At 38.9% G+C, this 18,861-nt stretch overlaps 1 protein-coding gene across 1 annotated transcript in view; it reads left to right on the top strand.

Moving 5' to 3' along the window:
- The window catches only part of LOC139313033 (uncharacterized), a 54,371-nt gene that overhangs the window by 25,392 nt on the left and 10,118 nt on the right, over nucleotides 1-18,861 (top strand). Inside the window, exons 8-17 of the mRNA XM_070938359.1 lie at nucleotides 1,236-1,396; nucleotides 2,074-2,159; nucleotides 2,321-2,404; nucleotides 2,894-2,956; nucleotides 5,472-5,549; nucleotides 5,652-5,740; nucleotides 5,976-6,012; nucleotides 7,069-7,217; nucleotides 8,599-8,661; nucleotides 12,686-12,761. Of these exons, the coding sequence (XP_070794460.1) occupies nucleotides 1,236-1,396; nucleotides 2,074-2,159; nucleotides 2,321-2,404; nucleotides 2,894-2,956; nucleotides 5,472-5,549; nucleotides 5,652-5,740; nucleotides 5,976-6,012; nucleotides 7,069-7,217; nucleotides 8,599-8,661; nucleotides 12,686-12,761 (886 nt within the window). The remainder of the gene's footprint in view (nucleotides 1-1,235; nucleotides 1,397-2,073; nucleotides 2,160-2,320; nucleotides 2,405-2,893; nucleotides 2,957-5,471; nucleotides 5,550-5,651; nucleotides 5,741-5,975; nucleotides 6,013-7,068; nucleotides 7,218-8,598; nucleotides 8,662-12,685; nucleotides 12,762-18,861) is intronic.

Raw genomic sequence — 18,861 nt, 5'->3', positions numbered from 1 at the left:
AGAACTAGAAAGGGAGCAGAAAAAGGAATCCAAAATGATCAAGAGAGTAAAGTAAGTCCCTTATGAAGAAATGTTTCAAAGTTCATTTTAAAGCAATAAAGAATACAGATGTATTCAGATGTATGAAAATGCTGTTTTATAATAGTGAAAATCAATATTCAATGAAGTCGAACAGAGGGAGACTGATAAAAAGTTCTTCATACAGCAGTATATACTTAAATCATTGGTTCACAGTCATTTTGGTTTAATGGCTGTATTTCAAAAAGAGGATAGAGATGAGAACGGCTAGGACAAAACCTCTAAATTTTATATAATTATATGCTATTAATAGACATTTGCTTCATCTATATAATGTTCATTTTTGCCATATTAAAAATTAATGATAACCAATTTGTAGAAGCTCTATGCCTTACATAGGCTCTGAGGCATATTGTGAAATTTGCTATCAAAAGATGTAATGACAATCACCAACTTGAAGAGATTTTTTAAAAAAGAATTCATGGAGGATAAACTATCAATGGTTGCTACTTATCATTGTTATACACAGTTATACATTAAGAGACTGTCAAAATAATATGCTGCACATTACAATGAGTTTGCTATGTTGTGGAATTCGGCAAAGTAGGGAGCACAACACTCAGGAGAAGAACCATGTTTGTTGTAATGATCATTGCATGTCTGCTTTACAAGATGGATTTTGAACAATGGAAAAGTAAAGATTTTTTTAATAGAAATTGTTGGATGCAAGGCAAGAAATCCTAGAAATCTCATTAGCTGGCCAGTTTGGGAAAGTTACGCACATCCTCATCTGAGTGAGGTCCATTAGGCAAATTGGGCCTTTCATGAGGGCAAAAGAGCTGGGAAATTAATTGTGAACAAGGTGAAATGGTGAGATCACCAGCTGATAAGAAGATGGAAAGTTTGAGTTTCACTAATTTCCTTATAAGGGTGGCCCTTGGGCTAAGCTGTGAGTGATAAGGAGACTTCTGTTTTTTAGTCTAGATGGGATTGCAGGGGGGCTTTCAGATGGAGGGGGGTCAATTTGGCTTGAGAGGAACTTCTTCCCCAAAGAGAAGAACTGGGCTTGATTATAAAAGAATGCATTTTCTTATGAAATTGTGTTCTGTGTGGTTTATTGCCATTGGATTCCCTTGAGGCAGGAATAAACGATCTATAGTACTGGGTTGTATTTATAAAGAATCCTATCACAAAATACTTTTTGGTATATTTATAAGGTGCCCTATCACCACCGAAGTGGAACTGTATACTTGGGCACAAAGCCGGAGACTGAAGATGCCACTGTGACAAAGAAACTACGGGAGGCTGGTGCCATTATCATTGGCGTCTCGAACATGCATGAATTGGGTATTGGGACCACTGGATGTAATCCCAATAGGTAAAATAGTATGTATTCACTAAATGCATTTTCATTCAAACTGTTTCTTGTGAAAGCTAGAAAAGACAGAAAAATGATTAAGCTTTTTGACATCTTGAATGCTAAAATAGTGTAATGAAAGCTTATTGGGATGGGAGTATGGAAGCATGGAAGGTGAGAGAAAAAAGATTTAAAAGTACCACTGAGTAGTTACATTGTTTCCAGAGAAAAGAATAAGCATGGCAACTCTTTGAATTTTTGTGCTGAATAAGCTTCCCTGAAGGATACTTTCCTTCTTTTTTGGTAGCAGTAGTGCCTTTCTGAATTGAGCTGTCTTTTCTGTGTACCTATAGGCAAGCAAAAGAGAGAAATGCGGCTTTATAATGCTAAAAGAATGGAATTATAATAGTTTTGGAGCAATCAGTAACAGTACAAACTAGACTTGACTGCTTCCTCCTACTCTGATAGTTTGCCAGTGCTGTGTTTTCAGTTCTGTACTCAGGATCTTTTTCTCCAACTCTCCTGTCTCCATTACTCCTGCCCCTCCTCCCCTCTCTCAGACCTGGCAGCAGATGCAATTTTAGTTTTGCTTGTGGCAGACTGCAGTCTAATTTCTTTAACATATAAAGATACTTTCTTCCCTCCTCACCAGCCTTCATTACGATGGCCTTCAAAATGCCTATTTATTTTATTTCTAGATATCATGGCACTACTAGAAATCCATACAATCCCCAGCATTTTACTGGTGGTAGTTCTAGTGGAGCAGCAGCAGCAGTGGCTGCAGGTAAGACTAGTATTACAGATGAAAGCATTGAGAGTGGAGTTGAAAAGCCAAACCAAATTACAGCAACATTTCAAGTTTTTGTTCAGATTAGGCAGTGGGGAAAATGATGGAGAAAATAATTTTATTTAATGGAATTTTCTCTTAATTCCATTTCTCTTTAGGCCTCTGTCCATTGGCTATTGGTACAGATGGAGGTGGTTCTGTGAGGATCCCAGCTTCTTTCTGTGGTATTGTGGGACTAAAAGGTAAATTCTGAAAGAAATGTGAGGAACAGCTAATTCTGAGGGTCATATTCTTGAAAATGAAAAATAATATCAATTTATTAGAATCACTTATACAAAATTGAGGGCATAAAAAGGGAAAGAAATAAAACAGGCAAGACAGCAGCTGCAGTGTTGTGATCAAAGTACCATCCCTTTGTATATGTGTTGACACATGTACAAAATGGGCAGGACTTTGTGATGCTGTGGCCCTATGTGTTGTCTGTTTCGACTGCCACGTGGATGCTACTGAATGTACTACTGAAATACAGCCATCTGAAATCTTCCAAATCCAGTTCCTATATTTAAGTTTAAGTTGAATTCATTTACTTGACTGATGCTTGAGCTAAGAAAAGGAAGCGCTAAGCTGGATTGGTCACTTTTTCTCTTAGGCAGTATCACTCAGCACTCTGCCTGAAGTATTTCTGACATTGGCGCTGTCATTTTAATTATTTTGTTCTATGTTGTCTGCAGGTACATTTGGACGGATCAGTGGATTTGGGTGTCATCCTCTCTCATATTCTACTGTTAGTCTTGGTAAGAGGTCTCTAGCTGTATATAGATACTGGGTGTCCTTGGGAGAAAAAAAGAGAAGCTACTTTCTATGTCATTAATTTAATTTAAGTGACAAATTCTTGTGTCTTGGAAATACTTCACCTGTTTAAAAATTGATGTCAAGGTTCCAACTGACACACCCAACCAAGCAATTACAGTCATGACAAACCAAACTCTTCTTGCAAAACTTTATTGAGTACATAATTTTGTCACAGATTAAGGCAAAACCAGCTTTAGCTAATTCCCGTGCAATCTTGTATAATTAACTTCTCCCTCCCCCTATTAGTACAGGTCACATTGTCCAGTTAAATGTTGTTGAATCTTTATGAGAAAGTGTTTCTAAGGATTTTAACTACCTGGTGAAGTGTCCTTGGCTCTCAAGGTTTGTCTTCTTGATGTCTGGAGACCTCCCCACTAGTTTATTGGCAACCTGAGAAGCGACAATAGTTGCAACAGCATAAATGCACTTCGAACTTGACAATTGATATGTGAATAGAATAGAATAGAATAGAATAGAATAGAATAGAATAGAATAGAATAGAATAGAATAGAATAGAATTATTTATTGGCCAAGTGTGATTGGACACACAAGGAATTTGTCTTTGGTGCATATGCTCTCAGTGTACATCAAAAGACAAAATACACTCATCAAAAATCACAAGGCACAACACCTAGTATATGAGAAAACATTGGGAATGAATCGGGGTGAAATGCTCCCGGTTCGGACTGGCTTGGGCGAGTAGGTAGCGATGGTGGCGGGCAGTTCGGAGAACCGGTAGCAAAAATCCCTGCCCCCGTCCCCCATCCCCAGCTGAGCTGCATGATCATCAGAGCCTTTTTTTTCTTTTAAATGGCTCTGACGAGCCAAGCTCTGACGATTCCAGCTGAGTTGCCTGCTAATCAGTAGCAAAAATCCCTCCCCCTCACCCCCTCAGTTTGCTTACCTTAGCTGCTGGTCGCAATGCCTTGCTGTAATCCCTGCAATCCATTGCATCAGCAAGCAACTGAATCTCCCTGCCTGCAATCAAGCAGGCAGGGAGTTGTGGACTTCAACTCCCAGAATTCCTCAGCCAGCAAAGCAAAGCTGGCTGAGGAATTCTGGGAGTTGAAGTCTACAAGTCTTAAAGTTGCCAAGGTTGGAGACCCCTTTTCTATTGGGTAAGTTTTTTCCCCTTTGGGAGCTTTAAAAAAATTGTTAATTGGGGTTTTTTTTAGTTGTTCTTGTTTTAGACTTAGCCATTTAAAGTTTAGGAAGTTTTAAATTTAGCTGCTTTTATATAAAAATAAAAATAAATTAAAATAAAATAATATTTGTGCAGCTTTCTGAGATTTAGTGTGTTCCTGTAGTGTTTCACTCTAACTACACAAACACACAAAATCTCACAAAGCTGTATGTGGAATTTTGTATGTGTAAAGTGTGAAAGTTGGTTTTTTGGGCTTTTTGTGGCTGTGTGAGGTTCCTGCTTGTTGCAGGGGCCATTTTGGGTCTAGCACAGCTGCTTTTACATTGTGGGTGAGCCAGTTGTGTTGTGTTGTGTTGTATGTGTGTAAAGTGTGAAAATTGTTTTTTTTGGGCTTTTTGTGGCTGTGTGAGGTTCCTGCTTGTTGCAGGGGCCATTTTGGGTCTAGCACAGCTGCTTTTATATTGTGGGTGAGCCAGTTGTGTTGTGTTGTGTTGTGTTTTGTAGGTTAAAAAAGGGCAAAGAAGTGCCCTTTGACAAAGGGCAAAGAAGTGACATTGACTTGGCCGCGCCCACCTGACCACCAAGCCACGCCCTCCCAGTCACCTTACCACCAAAGCCACGCCCACTAATTAAGCCACGCCCACAGAACCGGTAGCAAAAAAATTTAGATTTCACCCCTGGAATGAATGCATGATAGGCAACGTAAAACTTTTACAGTAGGTCCTGGTATGTCTTTTCCAAGATGCTTCATTTTTCCTTCCTAGGAAAAAAAATAAAAGCTAGTGCTTTCCTTCCTTCCAATCACATACTTTATCTATTTATCTTCCATAACAATAATATGTTTTTATCATTATGTGAGGGGACACATGTGGAGGAATGCATGTAATCTTTGGAAACTGCCTGCGTGTTTGATAGCTGATAAAAGAAAATTGAGATGTAAGGTATGCTTAGAACCCTTTCAAAAGAGTAGTTTACTGCATTATTGAAATAGTAAAGTTTGAAGATGGTAAAGAATGAAGTGCCACACTAATTATTTGAAAAGAAATCCTATTTGATTTTTATTACTGTTATTGGCAAAAGGAAGAATTATTCTTGGATGTTGCCATTGCACCACATCAGAAATATCCTCCACAGTAAATTACCTGGTAGAATACTCCCTTATTTCACATTCCAAAACAGGCAGCAATGTTTTAACACTTATTCTGCTTTCTCCAACAATCTAAGAGGTTATAAAGTTATCTTAAATTCAGAAATGATTGGAAAGTATAGGACCACTAGAAAAGTGAATAACCTGTTTTTTAAAATTTTGCCAGGCCCTCTCTGCACTTCAGTTGCAGATGCTGCTATTGCTTATGCTACCTTGGCTGGGTCAGATTTACAGTATCCATATGGTGCGTATTGCTACTTACTCACTTGAAACACAAGGAAGGAGTTTTTTAAAAAAATTATATGAAATGTCTGTGTCTATTCTTACTTCTTTAAACCCATTACAGGATTGCACCAACCTGAACCATCCTTCTCAGAAAACATCAACACTGATCTGAATGGTTTAAAATTGGGAATTGATTGGAGTTTCTTTAAGGTACCTGTTTGTCTTTCTATTTCTTCTGCATTAACATTTTATACATGGTCAATCAATATTTTAGGGGCAAACTTTGATCCTTATATCAGTTTTAAGACATGTTTGCAATAGAACAGAGAGTTGTGTCATGATTATGTGAAATGGTGAAAAACATGGGAGGTAGTGAGTGTTTTGCAATGATTCTGGAAAAATTAGAAAAGACACTAACTACATTTTGTTTTGTCTTATCTGCAAGGCATGTGATACTGAAATCTTAGCTGTCTGCCAAAAAGGTAACATGCAAGTGATCATTATTTTTTGCTGATCGGTGTTGTATCCTGGCCTGCTTAGTATTTCTTGCTTATATATCTTGAAGATCAAAACTGCCTTGCAATTTCCAAATCACTGCATGACTGTTTGAGGAGTGAAAGTGTTTTAGAAGCTGTACTGTGTTCCTGAGAAAATGTAATGTAAAGAAAAATATGTGCATATTTTGATCTTTCACTATTAATTATTTATCACAATAAAAAAAGATCATTAATACAGGTGAGTGGAAAGGAGGCTGGGATGATAGCACACTGAAAGTAGCCCAGTGAGTTCAGGTTGCAGGAAGAAAATACGTGCTGCATCAAAGGTGAAGTGATTGGAATTTCCTATTCTTTTTTGAAATGAAATGCAGCCAGGACAGCTACGTTTTGGTATGTTAATAAGCCTCCATTCCCATTGCAATTTTTGATCCTCCAGATCAAATTTGGTTTTGGAATCTTTTCCTTGTAGAGCAAAAGCAACTTTGATTAATTTAAACAGTTCAAGAGGCGGTGGTCATGGATTTTCCATATTTATGGGAAAGATTGGAGACTTCTAATTTACAGGTTTACGTCTTGCCAACACTATGGACCAGTCATCCATGAACTACAACAAAATAGACCTCTTCTTAGCAAACAAAAATTCATTGAGTATATATAAACTGATGCCATGAATTGCTAGCATCATCCAGTAGGGTATCATGTATATATTTTATATTCGTGGAAGAAAGCTAATTAAGTTGCAAAAGATGGATTAAGGAAACCAGAAGCATGATTTTGCAAGTGTGCGTTGTGCTTGGATGTGTTCTGTTTGGACAGTTTTAGGATGGTCAGTGAGGAGTTGTATGGAATTTTCTATATTTTTACATTTTTGCATCATTGTTGATATCAAAGTACAATATAAAGGCTTCATATAAGTGGATCTGGATTGGATTATAGCACAAAGATTGTTTTAAAATGTGAATTTAGAATCCTGGCCTCTCAAGATTTATTTAAAAGTGAAGTTTATTTTTCTTCTTCTTCCTGCTATCGCTGTATGTTCAGCAGTGGAGTTCCTAGCGGACTTAGGAGCCTCAGTAGTTGAAATATCTTTGCCAGAGATAGAAGAGGTTCGTGTGGCTCATGTAATCTGCATTCTCAGTGAAATGAGAGATTTCCTGCAGTCTGACTTCAACAATCAGTTTGAACAAATGGTAAATGGTGGTTGGGATCACTGTATCCATTGGTATTGTTAACAAATCATGTCAAAGGTCTGCATTTTCTGCCCTTTGTATTCACAAGAATCTGTGGTTGGGTTGCTGGTTCCTGTCTGTATATGAAATGCTTACATCAGTATTGCAATGTATCCTCATATTAGCTTGGGGCATGATGGCTCAGTGATTAAAGACACTGAACTTGTCAGCTGGAGAACTGGCAGCCTGAGTTTGAGACCTGAGCTCCATGCAATAAGGTTGCAATTCTAAACCATGCAAATGTGAGTAGATAAATAGATACCACTTTGATGAGAAGATAACAGCGTTCTGTGGGCTTCTGGCATATAGCTATGCTGGCCACATGGAAATGGTCTTCAGACAACACTGGCTCCCTCAGCCAAGAAGATGAGCACCATCAGACATGACTGACAGGGAAATCTTTACCTTTTACCTCACATTAGATACCATTCCAGTTGCTGTTCAGATTGATTTTAAGATGTAGATGTAGATAAGATCAATTTTAAGATTGATTTTAAGATGATTGCTTTTAAGATGCAATATGATTGGGAAATTGGGAAACTTCCAAACCTATGCATGAAATTGTCTTTGGCCTCAGGATGATTTTATTCAAGGAATGTATAATTCTTGGAATTCACAGTATAGTGTCAGAGTCTTGGACCTCCCCCTATATCAAGGCTCCAGATCCACTAGACCTCACTAATCTGTTGCCTTCCTTTGTTAAGTGTGACATTGATTGATTTGAAGCATCAGCAGGGACTTTTGTTCTACAAAAAAGTGGGGTGTTTGCTTTTTCACTTGCTTATTCTTGGGGCTTCTTAAGTGACCAGTATAAGTAGAAGAGAATTTAGTTTTCAGAAAATCTTTTCCAAAAATGCATGTTATTTTAACCAGTTTTCTCATGGTAGTCTTTAGACATTTATTTATTAAACTTCTATGCCACCCATCTTGCTGAGATGGCAGTTTTATTCAGTATAAAACATTAAAACAATAAAGATAATAAATTTAAAATTCAGTTAAAATCCATTTGACCAAGATTTGGAGGAAGGGAGCAAAATGTGGGAAAGAGGTGGGCTCTATCAGGCAGAATTTAAGGTAGGGATATAAAAGCATAATTATTTATATAATTTTTGTCTTCTGCTTCAGTTGAAAAATGTTTTCTAAGAAACTGACACTTATTTCTATTTATTTCAACTATTTCTATTTTTGAATTTTCTTCCGATATTTGCCTAAATATGGGTGTATTTTTAGAATTGTTCACTCCACTGCTTTACAGCTTTCCTTGTCTATTCAACAATAGTTCTACTTTGCTTTTGATTTTCATTCTATATGGAATACTTACTGAAATGACTTTGTTTTCCAGAATTTGGAGACTCGTTTGAACCTTGCAATAGCTTCTCAAATCACAGCCCTGGACTATATTAAGGTGAAAAATAAACTGCAGGAGTGGGAGAGCTGGGGTAAAAAGCCATTGTAGGTCAATAATATTCTCTCTTTTTTTTATTAAAAAGTTTTATCAAGTATTACAACAATTTTTCCCATCCCACCTCCCCCATCCCTCCTCCCCCTATTCCCCCATCCCTTCTCCACCCCCCCCATCCCTCATCCCCCCTCTCCCTCCAACCCCCTTCCACCCACCACCCACCCTGGACTTCCCAGAGCAAATATAGGGTATAATATTTAACAAACAAAAACTAAAATATGCTAACTTTCTGTAATGTCCAAACTCCCTCTTGCTTTTTAACTCCCCTTTCTTCTAACAAAACATAATTCAAAAAGAAAATTTTGGTTTCATTCATAGGCTGTTTGAAACTTTTTAGTCCGATATTTGTTTTGAATATAGTCAATCCATCTTCTCCATTCCGATATATATCTTTCATTTGAATGGTCCTTCAAATACGCTGAAATTTTGGCCATCTCTGCTAAATTCACTACTTTTAGTGTCCATTCTTCAATAGTAGGTAAGTCTTCCTTCTTCCAATACTGCGCCACCAGAAGTCTGGCTGCTGTTATTAAATTTAAAATCAATTTAGTCTCTATATCCGTACAATCTGTAATTATACCCAACAGAAAGAACTGTGGAGTAAATTTTATCTTCTTCTTGAGAATGTTTTGGATAATCCACCATATTTTTATCCAAAATGCCTTAATTTTTTTACATGTCCACCATATATGATAATACGTAGCATCATTACATTCGCATCTCCAACACTTAGGTTGCAAACTTGGATACATACAGGCTAGCTTTTTAGGATATAGATGCCATCTATAAAACATTTTATAAAAATTCTCTCTTAAGTTTTGGGTTTGCGTAAACTTTACATTTCTAACCCATATTTTTTCTCACGTTTCCATCATTATTGGTTCCTCAATATTCTGTGCCCATTTTATCATACAGTCCTTAACTAGCTCTGTGTCAGGATTTGTTGTTATCTCAAATAAACTTCATTCTCAAACGCAAAGTCTTTGATGAAACTTTTCTTTATTTAAGAATTAACTACGTCATTCCTGAACTCTTGTGCAGCCAGAACTGGCATCTCCTTCCAAACCCCTCCCTTTCCGCTCTTTATTCCCCAATGTCTCATTGGCCATCGTGCAGATCCATCTCTCTGTCCCAAGCCCTTTCCAGTCACAGGAATTCCCCCCTCCCTCTATCACCTAAGTAACGTTATCTACCAAGGAGCAGGAAACTAAGTGAAAGTTCATCTCAGCATTAAAGCAAGGCTTCTCTTTCTCTCATTCATGTCAGCGCTGGGGAAAATCATAAATTGGAACGCTGACATCCTGTTTCTGAATCTATTTCTATTAATGCATTATACAACTTTTTAATATGCATTTGACTTTGGTCTCTAATTTGTTTTACCAAGTTCTCCTCATTTTGCAAGATACCAACTTTCTGATCTTCTCTCTATCTAGCTTGCAACTGTCCATACTGAAACCATGTTTGAATTATCCTTTCTTCTCTTAATTGATTCACAGATTTCAGTTGTAGTATATCTCTTTCCTTATTAAGAAGCTCCTTATAAGTAGTCACATCTTGTTTTTGCTCTACACTTATATTCTCTATCGCGTGTCTGGGTATTGCCCACATTGGTAACTTATTGTTTAATTTATACTGATACTTTTTCCAGACACGCAATAAAGCATTCCTTAATATGTGACTTTTAAAAGTCTTATCCAGTTTCTTATCATATAATAAATAAGCATGCCAACCGTAGACCAAATCATATCCCTCAATATTCAATATTCTTTCTTCTCTTGAATTCATCCAGTCACTAATTGCTGATAGAGCAGTTGCCTCATAATATAATCTTAAATTGGGCATTTTGAGACCTCCTCTTTCACATATATCTTGCATTATTTTTTGCTTTATTCTCGGTCTCTTTCCTGCCCAAACAAAATTATTAATACCCTGCTGCCATATCTTCAAATTTTCATCTTTTTAAAGTATTGGTAGCATTTGAAAAAGAAATAAAAACTTAGGCAAAACATTCATTTTTACTGCTGCTATTCTTCCCAACAAAGATAATTGTAATTTTTTCCAATTTTTCAACTCTCTCTGTATTTTTTGCCACAACAGATCATAATTATGCTTAAATAATTTTGCATTTGATGTCATGATATAAACCCCTAAATACTTAACTTTTTTTACTATTTCAAATCCTGTTAGTCTTTCTAATTCATCTTTTTGATTTGTAGTCATGTTTTTAGTTATTATCTTCATTTTCCCTGCATTTATTTTAAATCCAGATACTTGTCCATATTGATTAATTATATCCATTAAACCTACAACCGACTGTAATGGTTGGGTTAAAGTAACAACCAAGTCGTCTGCAAATGCTCTTAATCTGTAGTCGTACTGCCTAATTTTAATTCCACTTATTTTATCCGACCCACGTATTTTACTCAACAAAAATTCCAAAATCAAGATAAACAATAATGGAGACAAGGGACATCCTTGTCTTGTTCCTTTTTCTATATTAAAAGTATCTGTTAAACTACCATTAATTATTATTTGCGCTGTTTGTTTCTGATATATTGCCTTAATAGATTGTGTAAAATATTCTCCAAACTGCATTTTTCTATTATTTTCAATAAGAAATGCCAATTCAATCGATCATATGCTTTCTCCGCATCAAGAAATATTAGCACCGCAGGGATTTGGTTGTTCTTCCCCAAATACTCTAATAAGTTAACAACTTGCCTTACATTGCTCTTCATTTGTCTACCATTTAGAAAACCAGTTTGATCCTTATGAATCATTTGTTGCATTACTATCATTAACCTATTTGCCAGTATTTTAGCAAAAATCTTGTAATCTGTATTTAAAAGTGATATAGGCCTATAATTTTTTGGTCAATAATATTCTCCTTGTACACAAGGGAAAAAAAGTGGGAAGAATAGTAAAATGTTGGCTAAATTACAGTCCCTTCAAAAAAGCAGTTAAATAATTTGGCATACTACTAAAAATAACTTTTGAAGTGAGCATCGAATATGAGTGGATTTCATTAACCCAATTTTTTCAATCATATCTTTTATTTAAAGGCTAGACAGATGAGACAAATGTATGTTGTTACTTTTATCTTGATGTTCAACATTTTTGCTAATAGAAAACAAACTAGGCATTATATATTAATTTTACAGTTGTTCCAGCCATTGACCCTTTCTTTGATTAGAGAGCTCTGTAATGTTCACAATTAATCTGAGAGATAATTTTATGACAGTGTAGTTTTTATATTGGACAAATGAGAGTGTAATATTTCCATGTATTTCCTCTGTTTTACTTTTCCTCTGACAAAGCAAGAAGGAAAGATTTGAAGTATCTGTTTTCAATTTAAACCTCCTACATTTCTTACCGCATTGTAATAATTAGCTTAATGAAGTTCAATAATTTTGGACTGGCTTGGAATTTTCAGAGTTTTTCAACATATTTGGAGAATGCTAGTTGGAGAAGGATAGTTTAAATGTTAGTTTATAGAAACAAATTAGAATCAAACTTTTACTACCATAACTTGACCAATGTAGCTTGTTCAGCTCAGACTTAACTGCTGCTCATTCAAATTAAAATCTTTCTTCTCCCTCTCCCACTCTTGATATTAGGTTTTAAAACTAATACTTTGTTGGATTGCATGCCCAATTATGATCATAGCTTTCTTGCATAATTTTTAAGAAATTGTTTATACTTCAGTATATTTTGATAGCTAAACTGGTAGTGCATAGTTTCCTCTTTGTGGCCAATTAATTGTTTCATTTAATCAAATATTGTTATGTCTCATATATCTACAGAATTTCTGTTAGGCATTATAAAAATAGTCAGTAATTTTACTGTGTTCTGGGATGACTGTAATATTTAGATTGTAAACATTTAACTGTGTTGACTTATGCTAACTATAATATTTATAGATCTCCATTGAGTTTGTTTTACTAGCTTGAGTTTTGTCTATTTGCAGGCAAATCGGCAGCGGAGTCGAAGCATGGCTTCCCTGAAAGACATATTTTCCAAGGTGAATTGTCTCCTTACACCAGGTACTTGAAAGTTAAGAGCAACCATATATATTGTACTAGGCTTAATCTGATGCTAACCACGTGGCAAACTACAATCAGTAAAAGGTTGGTAATCCACAACTTTGGCTTGCATTCGAATCAACTTTGTGCTATCTTGCTAATATTCATGATGGTTCATTTTGTTTGGGTGGTTTTTTTTAGCTTTACAAATATGAAACATTTTCAAAACACCTGATGATCTGAAGAACTTTAGAATCATGGCAGATAAAATGGGAAAGAATGAGACACGCACACTCCTTTGGGGAAGCAGAAGAGACCCTATAGTTAGAATGATTTTATGTCCTATTGTTTCGCCTATTTATTTTTCTATCCAAAAATGGAAGTGAGGGGAAGCTAATGGTACTGTGAGGTAGATTAATGACCATTTTGAAGTTAAGACGTTCAGAAAGGGTGCTTTATGGTCCACAAAGCATTTCCGGCCATCATAAAATATCATGGGCCGCCCATCCCACAGTCACACGATAGTGATCTGAGTGCGTGTGTCAGCTAGCTGGATGCTTGCTGCCAAAAAATAGTGGGGGAGAGAACTGTGGAGAAGTTTACATTGCAACTTTGCAACTGTGGTTACTCTCAAGGCCATGTCAGTTTGCTCTGGTATGCAGTGGCCTCCGGTTGCCTAGCTACAAGCTGGGCTGTATACTGTATCTGTATCTTTGCTGATCCCGCTCTGTGCCTCAGAGCTTGCTTGAAACTGTTTGCATTCAGTTTGTTCCTAGTAAAAGTACTTTTCTCTAAATCTATGGAACCAAGGATTTTTCTTTCCTAGGAATTGAACAGAGGCAGCCCTGACAGCTTGGCAATCTGTTTGCACTTAACAACTTATACCAAACACGCCATGATCACATCTTTCAAAAGATGCACCACATCTTTAAAAAATCGTGGAACACTGGGGAACTACCAGAGGACTGGAAAAGAGCTGATGTGGTTCCCATCTTCAAAAAAGGAAAAAAAAAAAACAGACCCAGGAAACTACAGACCAATCAGCTTAACATCAATACCCGGGAAGATACTGGAAAAGATAATTAAATTAAAAAAATCAGATCTGCCAACACCTAGAAATGTGTAAAGTAATAACTAGCAGTCAGCATGGGTTTGTTAAAAGCAGATCATGCCAAACCAATCTTATTTCATTCTTCAACATAGTGACTAAATTAGTGGACCAACAAAATACTGTGGACATAATATACTTAGACTTCAGCAAGGCATTTGACAAAGTACAACCTACTTCTTTGCAAGCTAGAAAAAAGTGGGATAGATAGTATCACCACCAGATGGATTTGCAGCTGGCTGACAAACCATACTCAATGAATAGTCCTTAATGGGTCTAAGTCTACATGGAGAGAAGTAAGAAGTGGGGTGCCACAAGGTTGTCTTAGGCCAGTACTCTTCAATATCTTCATAAATGACTTAGATGAGGGAATAGAAGGGGAACTCACCAAATTTGCAGATGATACTAAGCTGGCAGGAATAGCTAACACCCTAGAAGATAGGCTCAAGATCCAGATGGATCTTGAGTGACTTGAACACTGGGCCCTATCTAACAAAATGAAATTCAATGTAGAGAAAAGTAAAGTCTTACACTTAGGTAAGAAAAACCAAAAGTACACATATAACTGGGAGAAACCAGGCTTAATAGCAGTGACTGTGAGAGGGATCTTGGGGTCTTAGTGGACAATCAGCTAAATATGAGCAAGCAGTGTGCAGTGGCAGCTAAAAAAGCCAATGCAAGCCTAAATTGCATTAACGGGTGAATACAATCAAGATCAAATGAGGTACTAATACCACTCTATAAAGCCCTAATAAGACCATACCTAGAGTACTGCATCCAGTTTTGGTCACCACACTATAAAGAAGATGTTGAGACTCTAGAAAAAGAGCAGAGGAGAGCAACCAGGATGATTAGGGGACTGGAGACTAAAACATGAAGAACAGTTACATGAACTGGGCATGGCTAGTCTAGTGAAGAGAAGGACAAGGGGAGACATGATAGCAGTGTTCCAATATTTGAGGGGCTGCCACAGAGAGGAGGGGGTCAAGCTATTTTCCAAAGCACCTGTAGGCCAGACAAGGAATAATGGATGGAAACTGACCAAGGAGAAATTCAACCAGTGGTGAAATCTAAAATTTTTTGCTACCGGTTCTGTGGGTGTGGTTTGGTGGGCGTGGCTTGGTGGTCATGAAACCGTGCGGGCATGGTCAACCTGACGTCACTCATGTCACTCACTCTTAGAGCCAGGAACTGCACATTCTGAAGCACATTCTGCCCTTCTGAAGCCCCCAGTGCTTTGAGTTTCCCTCTGGCTTGACTGCCCAAGCGAACCTCGGAGCCTTCTCTTGCTCCGCTCTCCATTCTGGAGGGCCGCGCATCCCCCCCACCAATCCTCCTTACAAACCGCCTGCCCTGCTTCTGCAGAGGCAGAGCCTCCCCTTTGCAGGGCGATCCAAAGAGGGGAGAGAGATGCTGCAGAAAAAGCTGCCTTCCACTGGGCCTCCTCCTGCAGCCAAACGCGCCCAGCCGTGCGTGCCCTTTTCTCAAATGGGCTGTGCATGGGACGCTTGGAGAGCAAGTGAGAAAGGGAACTTTCCAACCTCTGTTTTTGTGTGTGTGTGAGGGAGGGAGGGAGCAATCGTAAGCCGAGGCCAGCCCTGCTCCATCCCCACCATTGTGCGGCTGAGCAAGGAAGCCGCTGTGACGCCACTCCCCCTCACTTCCCTGAGCGCAGAGCTGAGGCCATGCGCTTCCTCACTGGGGAAGCGAGGGGGAATGGCGTGACAGCGGCTTCCCTGCTCAGCCGCACAATGCCCCATGTGCAGCATTGCCCAGCCACTGGTGGGGACGGAACAGGGCTGGCCTCGGCTTCAGATCGCTCCCTCCCTCCCTCCCTCCCTCACACACACAGACAAAAACAGGTTGGAGAGCTCTCTTTCTCGCTCTCTCTCTCCAAGCACCCCATGCACAGCCCATTTGAGGAAAGGGCATGCACGGCTGGGCATGTTTGGCTGCAGGAGGAGGCACGATGCAATGGGGTTGTTTTGTTCACTGCGGTGGTGCTTTGGGAGGACAGGTGGACGTCTGCAGCTGACAACTATAATGAATATGTCTGCCTGCTCTCCTAAAGCACCGCCGCCATTCGCTTTTGTTCCGTGGCAGGAGAAGGAAGAAAGTGAATGGCGGTGACACGGCGGTGCTCCAGGAGGGCAGGCGGATGTCTGAAGCCAGGTGGGGAGGGAGGGCGGTGAGAGCAGCTGTGACCAGAGCAGCGGCAGCAGTTCCTTCCAAGCGTAGCGTACGGAGGCAGCGGACAAGGCGGCCCCGGTGCGCCTGTTGAGTGGGTGATCGGGTAGGCGGGGGCAGGGCCACCAGAGATGATTGCTATCGGTTCGGCGAACCAATGGTAATAATAGCTACCAGTTCAGCCAAACTGGTCCGAACCAGTAGGATTTCACCCCTGAATTCAATCTAGAAATGAGGAATTTTCTGACAGTGAGAACAATCAACCAATGGAACAGCTTGCTTTCGGAAGTTGTGGGAAGTGCATCACTTGAAACTTTCAAGAAAAGATTGGATTGCCATTTGTCAGAAATGGTATAGGGTCTCCTGCTTGAGCTAGATGACCTATAAAGTGCCTTCCAACTCTGTTAAATCTGTTAATCATGTGATGGCCATTTGTAATCTACTCTGATGGCTTCCCCAGAAAGTCAGTGGGGAAGCTGGCAGGGAAGATTGCAAGTTTTTTGCCAAAGGATTTCCCCTCCCCTCCATGCGTGGCTCAGGTACATCCTTTGTCAGGCTGCAGAAACCTGGATGTTTGGGAGAAAAGAGATTATTCAAAACAGTTTTACATAGATAAAGACCAGATTTACTCTAGATATTTGGAAATTTTATTGCCAACAATATACTACTATGAGGGAAGATGAGTTTTTATTGAAGGACCTTTGTGCTGGTTTGTCAGTGTGTTCTTTCTTTTAAGAGAAAAGAGATTATGTGGGAAAAAGGCAACAACAGGTTTTCTCTCTGGTTCACCATATAGAGCAGTGTTAGCGCACCTTTTCGGCACCTAATGCCAAAACGGAAGCCCGTGCGCATGCCTGCCAGAAACATGCGTGCATGGGAAGATGACCTGATTTCCGGCACGCGCATGCTCACCGGCCACCTGGTCTTCCAGTTTCCATCCTCCGCCCATGTGAAGACCAACTGGCTGGCATCCTGGAACCCCGGAAGAGCAACAGGTGACGGCTCACGTTCCTGGAGAGATGGCTCTGCGTGCCACTTACGGCACACGTGCCATAAATTCGCCATCCCGTATATAGAGTCTTGCAATACCAAGAATTGAAAATAATTGAAAAGTTCTTTAGTAGCAAATAAAATTAGAATCAATATTGTAAACTAGAAAGAGCTTTAAAATGTAAGTAGTGCTCAACTTACAATAGTTCATTTAGTGACCGTTCAAAGTTACAACAGCACTGAAAAAAGTGACATATGACCGTTTTTCACAGTTACAACTTTTGCAGTGCCCCCATAGTCACGTAATCAAAATTCAGGTACTTGGCAACTGACTCATATTTGTGACAGTTGCAGTATTCTGGAGTCATGTGATCACCTTTTGTGACCTTGTGATAAGCAAAGTCAATGGGGAAGCTAGATTCACTTAACAACTATGTTAGTAACTTAACAACTGTGATTCCTTTAACAGCTGTGGCACAAAAGGTTGTAAAATGGGACAAAATTAATTTAACAAATGTTTGAGTTAGCAACAAAAATTTTGGGCTCAATTGTGGTCATAAATCAAGGTCTACCTGTATTAGTTTTAGAGGAGGAAACAAACACGAAATCAGATTTTTGTAAGTTTAATTATTTCCTTACTGAACCTATTGATTTGTTACAAAGATCAGTAAACAGTGCAATTCGATAGGAGAATCATTAAAATTGTTTTCGTTATTTTTTTTAGTTTTTGTGTGTTTTTTGTATTTTGTACTTCTATAATTTTTCTTTTTTTTTCTGTAAACCTAGGTAAGAAATGAACAAGAAAAAAAAGAGAGAAAAGGGCCTTTGTGCTCACTGTTTGCCATTATTTTCTTCAGAAGAGGAGGAAGGGAAGGCAGATGGTTCTCTGACTGGGCTGGGGCTTCACATCGCTGTCTGCTGAAAATAAGATTCTGGAGGTCTTTATATGTCCTCTGCATTATACAACAGAATTTGTGCTGGCCTGTCTCATCTACTTACATCTTCCTTTCTCCCTTTTCCCACTGTCAGGGCTGCTTCTGTCCAATCCCTAGGAAATAAAAACCTTTGGCTCCATAGATTTAGAGAAAAAGTACTTTTACTAGGAAAGAACTGAATGCAACTTAAGTCAAGCAAGATCTGAGGCAAAAATGTGTGAAGTCCAAATTGAAACAAACCTTAGAGGTCAACCCCTTTGTAGCTAGGCAACCTAAGGGCAAGTACCCGCCAGGAAATGTTTTGAGAAAGACTTTGATTCAAGTGCATTGTCTCTGGCTGTTGAAATGACCTTGTAGAGATAAGCAAAACCAGACTGGTAGTTAAAAAGCTGCAGAGGAAACTGGAAGCATTGCGGTGACACTGGCTGGGAAATAGTGAAGCTCCGTTGAGCTTCGCGAAAACCCAGGCAGACAAACCACTATTGCGGTGTCTTTGGGCCAGAACCTTGTAGGGACGGGGGGGGGGGGGGAGAGAGAGAGAGAGAGGCGCCTCGGAAGACCAAAGAGGAACAGGCAAATTCCTTGAACGGTCGGAGGCAGCTCTTTGACCCGGCGGTGGGGCAACTGGACTAAGAGATGTGCAGGAGCGGAGTTTTGAACAGAGCATTGTTGCCGGGTGAGTAATTGGCCAACTCACAGGTAAAAAGGAAAAAAAAACCTTTTAATTGCTTAAAGAAATCCCAGCGATAAATTGGCAACTAATTGGCACGGAGGAATTTAAGCGGAGGGGGAAAAAAAAGAGGAACTTTAAAACCAAACCTAAAGCCCTAAAAGAAATCTTCCACCTGGACTTAAAATTGGATTTCGAAAGAAAAAAAAATAAGACAAGGAAAAAGGAGGC

This window comes from Pituophis catenifer, unplaced genomic scaffold, assembly GCF_029215685.1.
Source record: "Pituophis catenifer annectens isolate HBS135680 unplaced genomic scaffold, rPitCat1.0.hap2 SCAF_2, whole genome shotgun sequence".
NCBI classification, from domain to species: domain Eukaryota; kingdom Metazoa; phylum Chordata; class Lepidosauria; order Squamata; family Colubridae; genus Pituophis; species Pituophis catenifer.
This window is presented reverse-complemented; position numbering and strand designations above follow the sequence as displayed.